This window comes from Pseudomyrmex gracilis, unplaced genomic scaffold (genome assembly GCF_002006095.1).
Source record: "Pseudomyrmex gracilis isolate BER0280 unplaced genomic scaffold, ASM200609v1 scaffold_68, whole genome shotgun sequence".
Lineage (NCBI taxonomy): Eukaryota > Metazoa > Arthropoda > Insecta > Hymenoptera > Formicidae > Pseudomyrmex > Pseudomyrmex gracilis.
In genome coordinates, this window is record NW_018020652.1 from 209821 (window position 1) to 228804 (window position 18984).

The following is an 18984-nucleotide window of genomic DNA, read 5'->3' on the forward strand; positions in this document are numbered from 1 at the left end:
GTCCAGCTTTTCACGGTCGATGGGCTTTGTTTATTATAATCGCGCCTTAAGAAATTCCGAGATCGCGTTTTAAACTTCCTTCGAAGGACTCTGTGGTCACTTCCGAGCTGAGCGTTTCGTCGAGTAGACAAAAATAAAATCCGCTCGCACGGAGCGAAGTTGGAGCGTGTGTATTTATTTTATTTATTTATTTTTTTTATTTAACTTATTTTTGCCGAAATGTATGTGTTTTTAATCACGGGCGTAACTTGACGGAAAAAAAAGAAGAAGAAAAAAAATAGCCGTCTCGCGTGAAATTTTATTTGAAAATCGGAAAAATGTCAATTTCTCGCGGGGGATCGCGAGTCAACTTGACGATTACACCCGGGAAGTATATGAGCGCGGTAACTCGCTCGAAACGTCACGTGACTTGAGCGGCAAGTGAGCCGTAGGCGGCGAAGCCAATGAAACCGAGAGCTTCTCCGGGACAGGACTTGCGCGTGACATTGATTTCGGCAGGTTCGATTCCTGGCAAACGAGATATTGAGCTTCAAAGCGAGACTCGTACGTGGGCTGTATTTGGATGTAGTACTCGCTCTCTTCGGTTCTCTATCTTCTCTCTATCTGTGTGTGCGAGGGGATGGGCGAGGGTACGGCAGGGAGATCCTTAGCAGGGTTTACAAAGAGAATGCACGATGCAGCCTCTTACCAGATCTCTGTCTCTCTACTCTTCCTTTTCTCCCATCCCCTTGCTGCCGTTCGTCTCGCCATTTCGCTTCTCTCTCGCTCTTGCTCTCTCTCTCTCTCTCTCTCTCCACGCCCTTCTTCCGTCGCTCGATATTTCAGGCTCTAAGCATAATTCTAACCCTGGTGGACTATACGCGCGCCAAGGGAATTCTTCCGTGGCGACGCAGAGTAGCAGCCTCATTGAAATTTCATACCCGTTGACCTACCTACCGAAACCCTCCGCCTCGGAGAGGATATGCTTGGCTAGTTCAACCGAACATCCGACATCCCCGGGAATACTTCCTTACCGCGGGAGTCAGCCATTACACGTCGTTCTACCCCCGTCGTCATCCCTCTTCCGCCGGCAACATCTCACCGTCTCGAGCTTCCTCCGAGAAGAAAACTGTTTATGGGAGAAGAATGGTCTTGCGCTCCCCGACGTTTGCTCGGGAAAGAAGGGCCCTCGGTACGCAACGGTCTGACGCCGCGCGGCAATGCTTACGCCGCGCGCGGGGACGGCCGAAGAGTATCTCGAAAAGTTGCGAGCGAAGAAGTCCGGGAAAGTGAAGGAAAGTTCACCCGTGCCGAAAGAAGTTTCCGCGAAGTGCGCGGAAGTGCTGTACTTACATTCGCCGTCTCCGGAACGTTAAAGACGTTAAAGATCGGCGACGGTGTTTTAAATTCATCGGGCGGAACGCGAGAGAAAATTGATTATGTATTTTACTTACGTCTCTCTCTCTCTCTCTCTCTCTCTCTCGTGTTATTTTATTTTTTTTTTTTTTTGGCGAGAATGGATCGTGTAAAAATCTCACGTTATCTCGCGCCGAAACGAAAATATACATCGCCGATCGGGACGGGAATTTGATGTGTGTCGACGCACGGGGGGAGGGGGGAACGCGGGGTTGACACTTTCCGAGAACGGTTTAAGCAAAAGGATGATCGCCGAAGGGTATTAGACCTCCGAAGTCGCAAGGCGAGACAATTTCGAATGCCACGGCACGTAGGTTACGTTAAAGGCGGTCATAACTATGTCACAGCTTCGTTGGACCGAATTCTCTTTGACTATTTGCCGAGGGGGCGCGTCGACTGTGAGACGCGCGAGGGGATGGGAAGAGATGGCTGGGGCGAGGCTAAGTTTACGGGGTCAGTTTGTCGAGAGAGAGAGAGGCGGGCCATAGGGGAAACGGAGGCGAACACACGCCGGGCCGAAGAAGAAGCGAAGTGGAGCGAAGGAGAGAGTGAGGAAGCTGGGGGAATAAAGAGGAACGCGGCGGGGACGCGTCCGGTGCAGCCCCCGGAGTTCGGGGGAAAAGGGGGAACGAGGGGGAGGTAAGATTTAAACTCTGACAACGTCTCAAGTCCGAGTGCGCGCCGCTCGTTCGGTGGATTCGAGTCGGTAGCGACCGACTGCTATTACTACCACTGTAACTCGGAGCGCTACGGGATCCCCGGGTCTGGAATCCCCTGGACGTAGGTCGGAGCCCGAGGCGGAGGACTTCCAGTCTCTCCGGATTTTAAGTGCCTACCGCCGAACCAGCGGAGCGCATTATTCGCCGACTTCCCTGAATCATTTCACGGGATATCGCTCTCCACGACCTTCTCTCTCTTCTCGTGATATTCTAGTCCGCCCGCGCTCCGTGTGTGTGTGTGTGTGTGTGTGTGTGCGCGCGCGCGCGCGTTGCTATCATTGTGCATCAGAAGGGTGACTGTAACGGAGTAATACCGGGAGAGACGAGAGAGCATATGTAACTTGTTAGGGGCAACGAAACATACACCGGATTTATCGCGGATAAAACGGAGATCGACGTCAGAGCTTTTTCACGCTTGGCGGTAAGATGGGGGATCGGCGCGCGTGTGTATCGATCAATCGCACGAAAATAATCCTTACTCTTACTCGTTCGTCCAGTTCGCGTCCAGTTGAAATTTTTCGCGAATTTCTCGATTTGTACAAAACGATGCGATTTAGTTGAACGTTCTTTGTAGATGTCATTTTTTTGAATTTTTTATACGTATATAAATATTTTATTTACGACTGTTTAACGGATGTCCGAGCGTTCGTCTTGCTCGCTGAAAGCTCGATGTCGTCCGAAACGTGTGAAAAAGTGTGGCAGAGCGAAAAGTCGCAATTCTCACAAATCAATTAGACTTGAGCGAGATGTCTTAAATTCATGCCGCGCGGGAGAATTCCACGCTTGTCGTCGGCGGGAGTTATCGATGATCTATGAATTATAGGACGGTCTTGATTTATACGCTCGTACAGTCTTCGCCCAGAATTCCGAACTGTAGACTCGTTCCGTAAACCCGTAGCAGGAAGTCACAAACCACTCGGAGGAGCCGCGGCGGTTCCTCCGAAGAGGAAAGACCGAGAGAGAGAGAGAGAAAGATAAAGAGAGAGAGAGAGAGAGAGAGAGAGAGAGAGAGAGAGAGCGAGAGGTCGAGGCAGCGGGTTTCTGCGCTCCGGGAAGGTAGTGATAATCTTGAGGGTGTAATAAATCAAGTGACCGCACATTCGCAACACTCGCGAGTACATGGATTCTGTGCGCGTGGATTTGCGCTTCTCCCCCGCGCGCGGAGAGAAGAATCGCGCGAGAGGCGAGAGCGATGAAGCGTGAAACGTCTCGCGGTTCCCTTTGTCGCGCGAATCGCGTCTGAGTGTCATTAGCACGGAGGGGGTTTGAGGGGGTTGTCGCGTGACAGTGACGAAATTGCGAAACGGATATTGTCGTCGTCGTCGTCGTCGTCGTCGTCGTCGTTGTCGTCCGCGCCAGCGGGAAAGATTTTTGAAGATCGTAACATTTTCAGGAATTTCCGCTGAAGCGTAAGCGCTATGCGGGTTCGGAATTCCTCTTGACATACCTACTCGGCGTAATTCCTGGCATTCGCTTATGTCAGAGCCGCGCTACTTTTAGGATTGAATAAAACGTATCGACGAGTAAATAGGAGTTTACCCGGTATGAGAAATGTTCGGTCGCTTTCGGATAGCCAATAAGAGGGTAAGTACGCGGAGAGCCCGGGCTCGTAAGTAATAATTCTCTTCCACCCTCGAAATTCGATATCCGGCAAGCTATTTCTCGTTGGGTCTCGTCGTTGCTTTGATCCCACTCCTTCGTCTTTCTTCGCGGAACTTGCGTGCGCGAGAGAGGCCCAGAGAGCGCATCAGCACAAATGAAATGGACGAGCATCTGGTAATCAACCATTAAACAGAGAGAAAGAACGAGAGATAGATGGAGAGAGAGAGAGAGAGATTACAATCGAATCGTATTATTAATTACGACGTTTGGCGACGTAAACTCGAACGTTACGTTATACGTGACTTTTTTTTTCTTTTTTTTTTTTTTCACTTTTTGCCGCGCGTAAAATATGCACATTTCTAGATGCGCTTTCCCGTTACTATTGTCGCAAAGTTTTAAAAAGCTTTCGGCTGACAAGCACGAATGTCGACCACGTGCGCGCGTTGATAATCCTGAAAAAATTACGGCGGAGTTAGAAGTTACTTTGCGGTAATGCGGGAAAGTCTAACTGTGCCACACGCTGCCGGCACGACAGTGTAACCGAGAGGGGTGAAGCGGAGAGAAGGGAGAGAAATACGCGCAAATGAGAAAGCGCTTGAGGGAGGGAGGAAGGAAGAGAGGAAGAGGGAGGGAAAGAGAGAGAGGGAGAGAGAGAGAGAGAGAGAGAGAAAAAAATAACACCGGGCGGACAGTGAAAGCTGAATTATTATGTCCCGACATTACAATTGAACTAGTCGTATCCTTTACCCGCCCCCGCCAACGTCACCGCCTTGGCGGTACGAGAAAGTTGTCTGTACTTTTACGGATAAAGATCTCGAGCAAAAGTTACGGTCGTTTGCAAACTAATCGAGCCGTCGCTTTCCCTACAGGGTGTCGAAACTTTCGGAGGCTGTCAACTTTTCCAACCGCCCTTTGCCGCTGCCTCTCTCTCTCTCTCTCTCTCTCTCTCTCTCTCTTCTCATTCTCCTCGCTTTACCTCTTTTTCCTCCCTCCCCTCCCCCCCGTCCGCGCCGACACTTCTTTTTACGCTTACCCGTCGACCGACGACGGCGACGATCCGCAAAGTAAAGCAATCACGCTTTTCTTTTTTTTTTTTCTTCTTTTCTACTCCTTTTCGACGGTATCTCTCACACGGTTCTTCTTTATAGCCGGGTCCGGGGAATAAATAACGTCGACGAATTCTCGAGTAAACCTGCCGCGAAATATTTCGATCATTATCGGCGTGTTAACGCTTATACGCGAACCGCGCGCGTCGTAATTTATAAGCGAAGTTACCGCCGCGTATAAATAACTTCCCAGTCGCTACGCGCGCGCTGGAAATAGTTTTTTTTTTTTTTTTTTTTCTTCTTCTTCCCTCCCCGTTACTTTACGATATACCTTTTTCCCTAACGAAGATTAAAGAGCCGAGTCACGTCACTCTAAATGTTGCAGAGAATGAAAAACAGGTGTTATCACAAGCGCGTATGGTGTAATCGATATCATTTATCCCAAAGGTTACCGCAACGCCGGCTTTTATTAGCTCGCCTATTACGGCTCTCGCAAACATAACAACGTGAATAAAAAGCATTTTTCCCACTCGCATTTGCGCTTCCACGCGTTTATATAACCGTTTGTATAGAGTTTTAACGAATTTAATGCATAAAATGTTGTTTAATCCATTTGGCCGGGTCTCATTCAAAGGGTATTTGTTAAGTTACGTTTGTGTGTTTAACAATAATAAACATTACAAAAATATATATTTTAATATACTTAAAACAATAAAGAGAAATTTGCAGAATATTTGTTATAAATTATATATATAAAAAATTATATTCGTATAAAATGTATATTCGATATTTCGGTTTTGCGCGCGCAAAAGCGGGGCTTGTTAATCACGCGATGGAAACATGGATCAGAAGTGACGCCCTCCGGAAAAGAGGGGTGGGTACTACCGTCCTCCGAGGGTTGAAACGAAACGAACGTGCTCAAGCTTGCACAGCGGTGCAAAAGTTCGATTCTTCTCGACAATAAGCCTATGGCTGACAATAAGCCTATGGTGTCTTTCTTCTCCGGCACGGGGGAAGTGTTGCCGATGGACACGCGTTTTTTTTTTTTTTTTTTTTTAACAGATCGCTCGGGAAGACCCGGACAAAACAAAAGGCCGCGTGAACTCTCGACATTTAGACTCTCTGGTCATGCGTGCGCGTTTCGCGAGCCACGTCCAGCGAAACATTAATTCGGACGCACGTTGTATACGTGGTAGATCACGCGTGAAGAGTGCGATAAGCGCCCTAACCCCTATCCCGAGACAGTGGGATCGATGGTGGTGCTGGCGCGGGGGTTGATGTAAAAAAATAAAAAAATAAAAAAAAAACAAAAAAAAAGAACGAAAATCGATGCGATACGTAACCGAAACGTCAGAAATAAGCGAGATAGGCGTCTCAGACGAGGGGCAAAGGGAAGAAGAAGAAGAAGAAGACCGCGAGGCCGAACGTGCCGGGGAACTGTTCGTCGATCGAATCGGGAATTTCGTCTGCAATATACTCGGGGCGCGCTTCCCGGTATCCGTGGAGCGTTAACGAACAACGGGGGGAGGGAGGTACATCCGCGAAGCCGATCGGGGTCGATCGGCCGGTCACTCGCTCTCTCCGGTCGCGAGATTGATAACGAGGGTCGTTAAAATTCTGTTCGCCACCCCCCGTGAGAAACGGGGCGCCGCGATTTCCACCGTGTGTGTTCGCCCATCACACGGCGGGAATACGGCGCGCGTACATGCACACACGGTGCATATAATGTGTGTGTGTGTGTGTGTGCGTGCGCGCGTGCGTGTACGTGTGGAAACGCCTGGCGCAGGGTTTCAGCATGGAAACGACTCCCCGGGGGCCGGCTATATTAAAATTCCTAAAACTTTTTAATCTTTCCGCCGTAGTTAAATATTAATAACGAAATCTCGGATACAGCAATGTGCGCGGCGTTGCTCGGGGACACGCCGGGGCACACCACTCGCGTTATACCCTTTTGCCTTCAGCGAGAATCCCGCCGCCGACGTCTCGCCAGCTCCTTCCCAGTCCCAGTTCTAGATCTATGGATTAAAACTGGGATCGTAGCAACGGACGTGCGAAATGGCAGAATGGAGGAAGAGGAGGCGCGGCGGTCGAGAGACGCGGTGAGAGAAAGCGTGAGGGTGGTCTGGTTATAACGACGCCTTCGTGTATCATAAGTTAGGCTGTGCGCGGCGCTGGACTTTGCTGCAAATGTGTGTTGGCCGCGCGAGCGAGTTAGTTGGTGAGAGAGAGAGAGAGAGAGAGAGAGCGTGCGCGCGCGCGCGCGTTTAATGGAGGCGCGCGACTGTGTGGGAAACGTGTATATTAAATGGTACGTGTATCGGAGAAGGGCGGCCCGAGGCGAGACCGTGTGCTGGCTTACTTAACCACCATTTAAACCTGAAAGCGAGCTTTGGTTCTCCGCCGAGATCAAGCTGTGACACTAACGGCCTAACGCTGTACGGAAGTGCACGGAACACGTGACCATTAAAAGGCGAACAACACACACTCGGCCGCGTGAATTGCTTCCTTCGAATAGCTTCCCGGACTATTATCATATACGTCACATCGGTTTCTCTCGCGCGCGCGCGACTTTCTGTCCCGGGTTTGTGAATTCTTTATTAATTTCACGCGCGTGTAAAAAACGTATAACGCGCGCGCGTCAGCGTATTAACGTGAGAGAGACTATTTCGCGACTTGATCCCGGTGGCTATACTTCGAATCTCCAGGAGTAATCAAGGCGGTAAGTGCGACGTGCTTGTATGCAAATGTGGACATAGGTCCAAGCAAGTTGTCGCACTCATGTGAATAGACCATTCTAGAAATCCCTTTCCTATTGTAGTCATTGTAGTCACGCACTCTCTCTCTCTCTCTCTCTCTCTCTCTCTAAAACGGCCGTCCCTAAATTTCGGGAGATATTGTTGGGGCTTCTCTCTTCCTCGAGAGTAGAAGGAGGAAGGGCGACAAGTGCGCGCGCTTGAGCGTTTTGTAATTGCGACGTGAAAAATAACTTAAGAGACAAACTAACGTCCCGACGACGTTTATCAAAGAAGTAATTCCGACAAAGTGTTCACGTGAAAAAAAGTTGGAAATTTTAATTTAATTAAAACATTTGTCTCAAAAGAATACTCGATATGTATATGTGTTGCGATTAATATTCGCACACACACGTTCGATAATTGTTATTTCTTTATTAACAAATATCCGGCGATTGGCATTGTATCGTCATTGGGGACATTTATCTTAATGAGGAAAACGCATTTGAAAGGTTTAAACGCCCGCGCGCGAGCGCGCACGGAAATGAAAGCGTCATTAAACGCATCTTAATAGGTGTATTTCGTGTTATCAGTAATTATGACATCGATTAAAAGCTTGATTTATGCCTCGATGTTGCACATCGTTTGTAAATTAACGGCCGATAATTAATTTACGCGGTTAAAATTTCAAGTTGCATTGTTAAAATTTCTAGTTCATAGCAAGTGAATCGGCAATTTGTAATTAAATTCCTTTGTTAAATATAATTATGCTTGCGATATATATATATATATATGTATAACATATGCGTGCGTAAATATGTGTGTGTGTGTGTGCATTAACACACACGCAAGACTATATTTCACGCGCGCGCGTTTCGGTTGTGTTTCCGGAAAATTATAACTTGAGTTTTCTAGTTTCACTCGCGCGTCTCCTTTTTTTTTTTTTTTTTTTTTTTTCGTCATTTTATGCAAAAACATAAAGAAAGCCATTATGCTTTGTGATGACATTTCGTGATGATAGTATCGCGTACGTGTACAAAATGCGTCTGTCGCGCGCGCGCCGCGCGTACGTATATAAAACTAAAATTTATGGCGCAATATTCATAAAGGTTCGCAGAGAAGCAGAAGCGCTAAACCGCGTTTCACGCTTGGCAAGCGATATTCGCCGGCGTGGCGCGCGCGCGCGTTGCTCATATTTGAGAGAGAGAAATACGCTGACCGACCGTGTGTAGAAGAATCGCGAAATTGCTTAGCGCAGGAGTATCGACTGTACAATTCGACGTGTGTGCTCCCCCTCCCCCTCCCCCTCCCTCACACCCACCCGTAACTCGCACCCGCCTTTCCACGTTGCCGCCGCGTTTGTTATCGCGGCAAGTCAAAGGCAGATTTGGACAGGTCTGTGTTCTCCCCTCCCTCCTCTCCCTCCTCCGCCTTTTCTCTTTCTCCTTTTTCTCTTTTGTTATTCCATGCCGTATATTCACAAGCTGCCGCGCACCAATTCCTCCGCGTGGTGTAACATCGGTCTCGATCGCGCGCTAAAGATGTAATTAATCACGAATGTTTATCGCGTAAGGAACGAGGCATGGCAGGCCTTTCCGGGATAAACCAGCTGGGGCGAAGGGAAACACACCGTATCTGGGATCGGGGAAAACGAGAGCGCGCCACAGAGGAGGAGGCGTGTGAGGAACATTGGCGCGGCACAGGAAGAAGAAGAAGAAGAAGAAGAAGAAGAAGAGGGAAACGTTAGGGAGGAGGAGGGAAAAAACAAAATAAAAGAGGAAAACCGCTGGCAATTTTTCACTAGCTTTTTAAAGCGCGGCTTAGGTACTCGTGGAGCGAGTTTGAATCGATTTTTCCGGAGGGAGCGGAGGCGCGCGGACGGGGGAAGGAGAGAGAAAGAGAGAGGGCCCATTTTTCTGCCGTCTTCTTGTGCCAAGCGGCGCGAACTGTACCTTACCTACATCCAGCTGTTTCGCGCCGCCGAACACGCTTGTCGCTCGCGGAAGGCCGAGTTTAAATTGGAATCCGAAAATTTCGATACCTCGCGCGATTCTCTTCTGGCTTTTTTTTTGGGCAGGGGGGAGGGTTGGGGGGGGGGGATTTCTTCTTATTTTTTTCTTCCTCCGTCCGAGGAGCAAACGCGCTACCGAGCGAAGTTTCGCGATCGCGACGCAGAGGTGGTGCATCTGCATGAGCCAGGAATAAATCAGGACGCGGGAATCTCCGAATGGAGATTTCTTGTGCGCGGCGCGCGCGCCGTGGAAACGGATACGAAGATCTATCTCCTTAGAGCGATTTCACCTTCCGCGATTTTTACGGATCGAGATTCTTAATCCGCTGCGGATATACAGAGAGATGATGAGGCGCCGGATGATAAATCGTTGTTAAAACGTAGTAATAAATACGCGGCGGAGGGAGAAAGGGAGAGAGGAGACACATCGCGTGAAGTAAACGTCGCGATGAAAATGGCAGAATAATATTCGCGGGCGCGATATTATGTCCCTGATTTTTTCGTCACGTGAAATCGACAGGGCGTAGCAACTCTTGCTGCCCCCGCGAAGATCGAATCGATGTTGAGCGCGCGCGCGCGCGCGGTCTTACTGACACTTCGCATGCTCGCAAAATGCTAAAGCTCAATATATACCTTTCCTTTTGTTTTGCTCACGTAATTTCCTTGCGAAATCGAACTTCTCTCTGCCACTGATTACGCCCTATTCTTAGACCATCACGAATCCTTGGCATACGGTATGCGCGCGGTAATCCGCGCCCCTTTCGAAACCGGATTTAAATTCTTATGATCCGCGAAATTGGCGAACTTTCGTTTGCGCGTTCAATCTCTGAATAAAATAATTGTTTTTTTTTTTTTTTCATTGCGAAATACACGCATTAGACATAAAAGAAGTTAATCCACTTCTTTGACACCTTAAAAAGTAAACGCGTTTTATTTATTTGATCTTGAAACGTGTTTGAAAATTTGCAAAAGTTCGTCTTTCGAGTGTCTATTGATTCTGTTGTTTTTTCTTTTTTTTTTTTAATTTAAAAAAAGTTTTATATTATTTTTAACGATTTTTAAAGAGAGTTTTGATGCTGGACGAAGAAAGAGTCCGAGGGGAGGAGTTTTATAGATATTAGAGTTAATTGCTTCTGTATTTCGTAATTTCGCGTTCCATACTCTTATCGCAATTTACAGCGATGCGACGATTAAGAAGCGCCCGGTGTAAGAAAACGCTAATTCCGTTTGCGCCATCAATCAATGGGGCGGCGCGGAGCTTCGGCGCGGAGGATTAATTGTGTTCTCTAAATGCCGTCTGCAGAGATGCGTAAAATCGGCTTCGCCGAGCTGCTCTCGAGCGGCGGTGGTTGGCTGCCGCATAAATGCGCGCGGCTTAGTGTTACCGGCTTACCGATACAATCGATCAAGACTGCGGAGATTGACGCGACTTCACCTCTAACTCGTCGTAGCGACGCCCCGAGACTTCGAAGGGTATCGGTGCCCGCGCGATATTATCGTCATGCATCTATCGACCCGGGGGTTTAACGGAGCGCAAGGTCGCAGGACTTGGTTGAGTGTAGCTGCCGCCGCGCGCAGATCGCAGAGATATGCGTTATTATTGTTCGCGTCGGTGCATCGTGAAACACGTCGGGGAACGATGATGGGAACTCGTAAAACAGCTCAGTTTCGAACGAGGAGACGGGTAGGGGGGAGGGAGGGATATCGTTAAAAGTGCAAATGTGTAAGTGTAAGTAATAAACTCTCGCGCGCGCGCGCGCGCGCGAACCGGTTGATAAAACGAAATATATTCCGGATTTTCCGCTCTCTATTCCACGGGATTCCGAACACGTCCATTTATCGTCGGCACTCGACGTTTTCCAACGCCGCCGGCTTTTCTTCGGCAACGCCGAAGCCGCGCGCGTTCGACTACCACCACCGCCACTCGCGGTTTTTATAAATTGCACTTCCGAGACGAGACATTAAAAGGAGCACGACGGGAGAAACGACGTTCGCGACCTTATTACACGCGCGCGGATCTCCTCCTCGTAAATATCATTATACAATACTTGTGGGCGTATTGTATAGAAAAAGTGTATCACAAACAATTGATTTATACTCAAGAAAGTAAATATCCCAGTGACCGGATCTCATGTCTCAATGGCCTCGCAAACATTTATCAAAGAATTAAGTGAGATGTCACAAAGTAGCAAGTAAACTTTTGTACGTGTAATTATATATTGTTGAAAAACAATATACAATAGAAAAACAATATGGAATAGAATAAAATAGAAGAACAATAATGCAATAAAACAATTCTCTGTGCTTTAAATATTTTAAAATGTTAATGCAAAAAATATATATTGCGGTTTTTTTAATTTAACAAACTTTAGAAGATAACCGCAATTCTTTTTTTTGGCGCCTAATATTTCACAAAACTATATTTTTAATTTTATTATATTACGCAATTATTTATTTGATCTTAGATTTTTATTAACTTTTTTTATACACACCCAAATATTTTGTTGCAATGTTTTCAACAAATGAATGTGACACTTGTCGAGCGACTGGGACATTTACCTTAGATTCTCGAGCCGGGGGAAAAGCGTGAAATTCGTCTGCGCAAGTCGAAAGCGCAATTCGGATTACTTTGCATCTTCGTTAAGCATTGGCGTCGTTTATATATATTATCGCTTGCGTAGAACTCGGCAGCAGAACGGTAAGTCGTCTTTAATGAGTAAGATTAAGAGGACTTACGAGATCTCCCCGAAGGCTGAGAACGCGTCCCTCAAGGCGTGTGTCTCGATCTCCGGACTCAGATCCCCAACAAATATGTGATAGTGTTCTGAAACAAAAAGAAACAAACGACGGAAGGTAATTAGACATCTGTGAGGAAAAATTTGTACAAGAGACGCAATTGTTTCGTTTCGGAGAGAATCGCCGCCGGGGGGAAAAAAAAATGGAATAAAAATTAAAACAAAAAGAAAAACGATCCCATATTATTCGAGCATTATATTAATTGTTGGGAGCAAATTAAAAAGTTCTAACGAGAGGAAGAGGGGGGAGAGGAGGGAGAGAGCACAACGCAAATATGATAAATATTATTTGTTTCGTTATTTCCGGCCCAACCCGGTATAATTCTCTGATTAAACTTCGCCGTCAAATATCCGACTAAACAATGCGGATAAAAAACGCGAGCGCATCTGCACACGCGGAGAGGAGAAATTGTTTCTCTCGCGATGCTGCGTTTTAAAACAACTGTATTTATCTTTATATGCGCAAAATGTGTAAAACAAAAAAACGAGATCAAAAAAATATAACATTCAGAAAATCGGAACGCGGTTATATGACGTTTTAAAATTGATTTACGCGACGCATAACGTGTAAATCTCGCGTTGCGTGCGCGCGCGACATCTCTCTCTCTTTCTCTCTCTTTGCGCAGATACGATGAGCCCGGTTATTCTACAAATATCGCGTCTTCATTAAGTAGTTAATGGAACACGTTTCTTCGCTAACGGCGGCGTTTGTGTTAAAATACCTAGAATAATACAAAGTGAAACATCGCGGGAGTTACTCTTAGCGCGCGCGCGCGCGCGAGAGAGAGAGAGAGCTGGTGCTGCTGCTGCTGCTGCTGCTGCTGCTGCGGTAATCGAAGCTCTTTCATAATACACAAGATGCGACCTCTCTCTAAGATAGACACTTCAAAATAACCCGGTGGGAAATAGTAGGTGTTGAAGCCACGGTTGTAATTTAATCATGCTGTATACGAGAGAGAGAGAGAGAGAGAAAGATAGATACCGGTTAGTATCAGTGATAAATAATTACCGATCGCATCTGGTCTCTCGAACAAACGCTGCAGATCATGGAACACATAAAACAGGCGGATGATTATTAATAAATAATTATTAATCACAGCCAGAGGTTTGGGGGAGAGAAAGAGAGAGAGAAAGAGAGAGAGAAAGAGAGAGAAAGAGAGAGAGAGAGAGAGAGAGAGATCGAATCGTTTGCAGAAACAGAATGAATAAATCTCCCGATTAATTGTAAATGATGACAAGAATTTTATTAAAACTGTGTAGCAGTTACACATCGCCCCGTTATTCATCGGAGAAAATGAGGAATATGCGATGACGGCTGATTACAAAATAATGTTATGTTAAATAATAATATCATGCGAGAGCATTTATCATTTTAGAAATGCTGCATCGAATTTGCCCAAGCTCGCACGTCGTACGACATGACGCTAATATTATTCCACAAGATCGAATTAATAAAATACGAGATATATGTGCGGGTTCGCGTTAAAACGTCCCCGCGCAAACCGAGATCCAATTAAAAAAAAAAAAAAAAAAGAAAAAAAAACGCAGTCCCTTTAACGAAAGAAATGTCTTTTTTTTAATTGAGGCGAGTGTTCCAAGTGCTGCTTACGTTTGTTGAAACAATAAATAAATAAATAAATAAATAAATAAATAAATCGATTAATGTGTAATCAAGTTATTAAATACGTAAAGAGAGAGTTGGGAACTCTGATATTTAAAAATCTTACGCGGAACATCGGGAATTGTTGCGTTTTAATTGCACGTCTAATAACATCATTTCTTCAACAAATGTTCCGGGATCCATTTGTCTGAAAAGGAAGAATAAAACAAAACCGATTTGTTACAAACGTCGATTGCATTCAAAATCTAGTCTCTTTCTTTGATTTATTATCACAGCTATGCCTCTTTTGTTGATCAGCTCAATAAATCGAGAACGCCGCGATTTCTCTTAGTTGCGCATGTCCGCTTGTTTTTCCCTCAGCAAAAAGCTGTCACGTCCCGTCCTCCCCCGCAATCCCACGATCAGACAGACTCAGCTCGGATGAGAGCGCTAAACTAAACGGTATGTGCAAAGTAAGCTTTCGGGGGTGAGGGGGGGGGAGAAAAGGGGATAAATTATCGATTCGCGTACGGTCGCGCGGTCGAGCGCAAGTCGCGGTGTTGCGGTACAGCCTCGGATTGGCTCGATAAAATATGCTTGTCTCTTGTCCGGTCCTCTCATTTCGCACACGTTCACGTTTCTCCTCCTCTTCTTCTTTCTTTCGGTTCGATACGGGTTTCATCCCGCGCTGATTCGCGGGAATGGACCAGAAGAAGAACGGGGTGGCCGAAAATCGAGTTACCGCGCCGAGAGAGGTCTTTCCGCCCGCGCCGGCCAGGGGCATCGGTTACTCCGAATGGAGTATGCCGGAAAGTATAGAAGAGTGAAATAGGTGTGGACTGCCGGAGACGGAGGGTGGTCTGATTACAATCGGTTTGATGGTCTCTACTCGCCAGTCGGAGGTTCCGGTGGGTGCGCGCGGACGCGCGAACACACACACACACACACACAGCGGCCCATTCTCTTGAATTAGTCCGATCCTCATCATCTTCTTTCCTACTACTTGGCTCGTCGCATCGCACGGGATCTTGGCGCTATTAGGATATCAACAGGAAATTGACGGAAGTTTATTCTCAGCGTCTCGTGATTCGCCGCGCGGTTTTACCCGTTGTTCCTTATCACGTTTCTGGCGAAATTCCGTTCGATATCTTCTCTGACATTTCGAAAAGATCGCGCTGTGTGCGTGTGTATTTGGGATTTAGTGTTTTTTTTTTTTTTTTTTTTTTTAATTAAAATCGCATCACTTTTGTGGTTTTCGAGAGCGGACGTAGTACTTGTAATTAAATGTTTCTTTATACACGTTGATTTTAATGAAATGTTTCGTCTTCGCGAAATGTCTTTTGAAATTTTTCAAGATCGCCTTGTGTATTTAGTGTTTTTTTTTTTTTTTAATTAAAATTGTACGTGACCGCGTCACTTTTGTGATTTCGAGAGCGGAGAATATGTTATTCACAACTCAAATTCTCTTTGCATTGATAATTTAACGCGAAATGTTTCGTTTCGACGAAATTTCTCTTTCTCGATGTCTTCTGAAATTTCTAGAAAAAAAAAAAAAGATCGCGCTGCGTTTGTTTGGCGTTTCTTTTAATTAAAACTGCGCGTACGCGACCGTGGCAATTTTCCGGTTATACGAGAATGGGAAAAGATATATTATTTACAAATTTAAAATCCCGTTTCACGTTGATAATTTTTAATAAATATATTGCGATAAGCGCGCGTCCCCGTCTTTGACGATGTCTGATAGGAAAAAGTTTCTCTCCTCTCTCTTTGCCACTGATAAGCATTTAAGACTGGATCTTACGTATACACGAAAAACGTCCTGCTTGACATAATTCCTTTCATCTGTGCTGTGTGTGTACGTTTCTTAGTTGATTAAATTATCCATGCGTTTTTCTTGGTCGCGCTGAAGTTTTCAGCAAGCGCATCGCATTCATACGGTTCAAGAGAGTTAAAAAAAAAAAAAAGAAAGAAAAAAAAAGATTAAAAACCTTTCTCGTGAATCAAGAAGAACTGAATGCCCATAATTTCACCGGAAAAGGATCTTTCAGGAAAGTGGTTTTGGGAACCGGTTTGCTTTCAGTGAAATTTTGCGAAATCCATCGAATTTGATATCATCCGGCAGTAAATAGTTGGCAAGATCCGATTTCGTAAGGAGAGAGACGGTTTAGCGGAATATATGGGCACGCGAATGTGAATGCAAAAGGGGCGCGGCGCATGAAAAAGACGCCGGCATTAAAGGCTCACCGATGATGACGTCACGCGTCATGGCCGCTCGCCGTCTGGCGGCGGTTTAAAACCCGCGGTCTACGGTTTTCAATAAAGTGGGACTAATGGAGTGCCATTTATTATTGCGGAGCTTCCTCATTCTCCCACCTCGCGCTTTCCCCCTTACAACCGACAAAATAATGATTTCATTTGAGCGCGGAATATTAAGCGCATCGTTTTCATCATCGTCAAAGCGAGCGGACGTCGCAAATGACAATTATTGAAGAAAATTAATTATATCAAGATCGCGTGTTAATATTAATCAACGATTGCCGATGTTTCAAGTATTTTTCAAGATGTTTTTTTTTTTCTTAAATATTCGTTCCCCTCTAACTTTACGTACGTGGACATCTTGTTACACAAATGTTTTTTGTTTTATTTCTTTAATGGACGTACGGCTTTTGTCCGATCGTCGGGACAATTACTTCGGGGGACAATGTGCGGGGCGTGTAACAAGCGAGTGTGGCCGTCATTACGACGTTGTCGCGGTCGTAATCGCGGCGAAGCGCCACGTCGGAATTCCCCCCCGATGCGTTATGAAATAAAGGCTAGTAAAAGGACCCTCGTGTGATACGAGCGGGCGCGCGCGCACCATGCGTATATTGTGCATCGTTGCATGTTTATGACGTGTGTATGCGAGTCGTTCGCGGCAAAGTACATTGTTATAGGAGCTAATAATAAAGGAAGGCCGTTTAATTTTGCATGCGGCCGATGTCGCTCGATATTCATTTCCCCGCGCGGGAAGAAGAATTTCTTTAAGAAATCGCGCTTTAATGTATGCGGCAAAATCCGCGATTATACGCGGAACATCATGAATTCGTGATTTTGTTTTCGAAAACCGCGCAATTTTCACTTCATTACATCCGGCCCGAGAGACGGAATTGTAACAAGAATAATACGACAATTGCGACAAGGATGATAAATACCCACAGAGGCTTCGCAAAGTTGGAATTAAATTAAGAAAGTATTGTGTTTTAAACATCTGCGCTCTCGCGCTTACTTAATTTTATTTCCGTCTAGAATTTTATTGGTTTTTTTTTTTTTTTTTTTTATCTGTCACTCTGTACGAATATTATCCAGAAATGCAATCCGTCATGCGACGCCCGATTGAAATTTATTCGCGAAATCGCGTTCCGTCCCCCTTCCTCTCTCGCGCGCGCGCGCGCGTGACGATTTCACGCGAGGCAACGTGAAACGGATATCCACGACAGTTTCAAAGGATAAAAGATGGTGCAAGAATAAGAGAGAAACGAACAGGGAGAGGATGAGAGGAGGAGAAAAGCGCGCGCGGCACGGGGGGTAAGCGAGAGAGACGCATTGAAGCGCGGACAATGCGCGAGGGGTACACAAAAGTCCGGGAAGGACCGCGTCGTAGATCAAGGAATCGAGCGCGTGGATGGGGCCCCGTAGATCAAGGGTTTCCTTAATTTCGCGGGACAAACGGGTGAAATGTTGATTTACCGTAGCTCGAATCGGTGTGCGCAACGCACTTCTCCTCGCTAGCGAGAGGAGAAAATATGCCCCCTGCGGCCGCGCCAATGGGAGAGGCCGCTATTAATTCTCCATGCGGCTAGGAAAACCTAGCCGGGTGAACACAATCGAATCTCGGTTTGGATGGCCGCTTCCAGAAACTAGTATATATATTCGCGCGCGCACGTGCTGCTCGTAAGACTTGGGCACGACCTTAGCGCGCGCTGGAAAATATAAGTCACCGGCCAGCTGACGCGAACGTAATTCTCGCATTATCCTGTGCTTGACTGTGCTTAATTATTTTGACCGGGCGGAGAGCGGAGAGTGGAGGAGCGCTTTCCCGTATAGAAATTTCTCGGGATTTCCTTCCCGTGCGCGCGTGCGACTGTAATTCCGAATGCTCACTTAACCCAAAAATTTTAGAAGCGCTCAAATTATTGTACAAAGCCGGAGAGAGAGAGAGAGAAAGTGTGTGTGTGTGTGTGTCCTTGCCTTGGGAAATTCGACTGTGTCGCACGCTCGATTTGAATAACGTTGTTGGCTGCCAACAGCCGAGCAATACTAGATGTAATACGGCTTAATAACATTTTAGGGCGGTCGGGTGTGATGGTATCGGCGTGTAACTCTACTGGTCTATTTACGGATCGCGTATAGGGCCGCGTATCGCTATCGGAGATAGCGTGTATATGTATATATGTATAATGCTGATATCTCACGGAGATGTTCTCTCTCGGTGAGACACGGGAATTCCGATTCTCGATACCGTCTCGATGTATCTCGTATTACCGATATCTCGCGACATAGAATTTACGACATATCCGGTAATAAAGGGGGCGGGGCGCGATGCGGGATTATTAATAGAGACGGTAATAAATTAATAACGACGCAGGCGCGCGGGCGGGTTCGAGACGCGCTCGAGCGCGGTTGAATTTTTGAAAACGAGAGAGAATCGAGAGAGTCGATTCTCGAAAAAAAAAAAAAAAAAAAAAAAACGTTCGAATATCGCGCACTCGAAGACGATCGAGTTGCCGATTCAATCGGCGATTAATTCGCGCATTTGTATTCACCGCTGATCAAATCCCCCTTCATCGTAAGCCTCCGCTGGTTCTTTTGTTTCTCGCGGGCTGGTAATAACCAACCTGCCTCTCTCTCTCTCTCTCTCTCTCTCTCTCTCTCTCTCTCTCTTCCTCCGCCGAGGGGATTTTAACCGGGTTGACTCCCGAAGGTACTTTAGATCTGTTGTTTCTGGTACAAGGATTTTTCCGCGCGAACGCACAATACGTAGGATCGCGGGGGAGAAACTAGGTAGGTTTTAAAACACACACACACATACACACACACATACAGAT

The 18984-nt window shown here is 46.4% G+C and overlaps 1 protein-coding gene across 15 annotated transcripts in view; it reads right to left on the reverse strand.

Moving 5' to 3' along the window:
• Window positions 1-18984, reverse strand: part of LOC109854490 (nucleolysin TIAR) — a 455086-nt gene that overhangs the window by 93923 nt on the left and 342179 nt on the right. For all 15 annotated transcript variants that reach the window (XM_020427608.1, XM_020427620.1, XM_020427609.1 and 12 more), the window contains one exon: window positions 12242-12329. In XM_020427608.1, the coding sequence (XP_020283197.1) occupies window positions 12242-12329 (88 nt within the window). The remainder of the gene's footprint in view (window positions 1-12241; window positions 12330-18984) is intronic.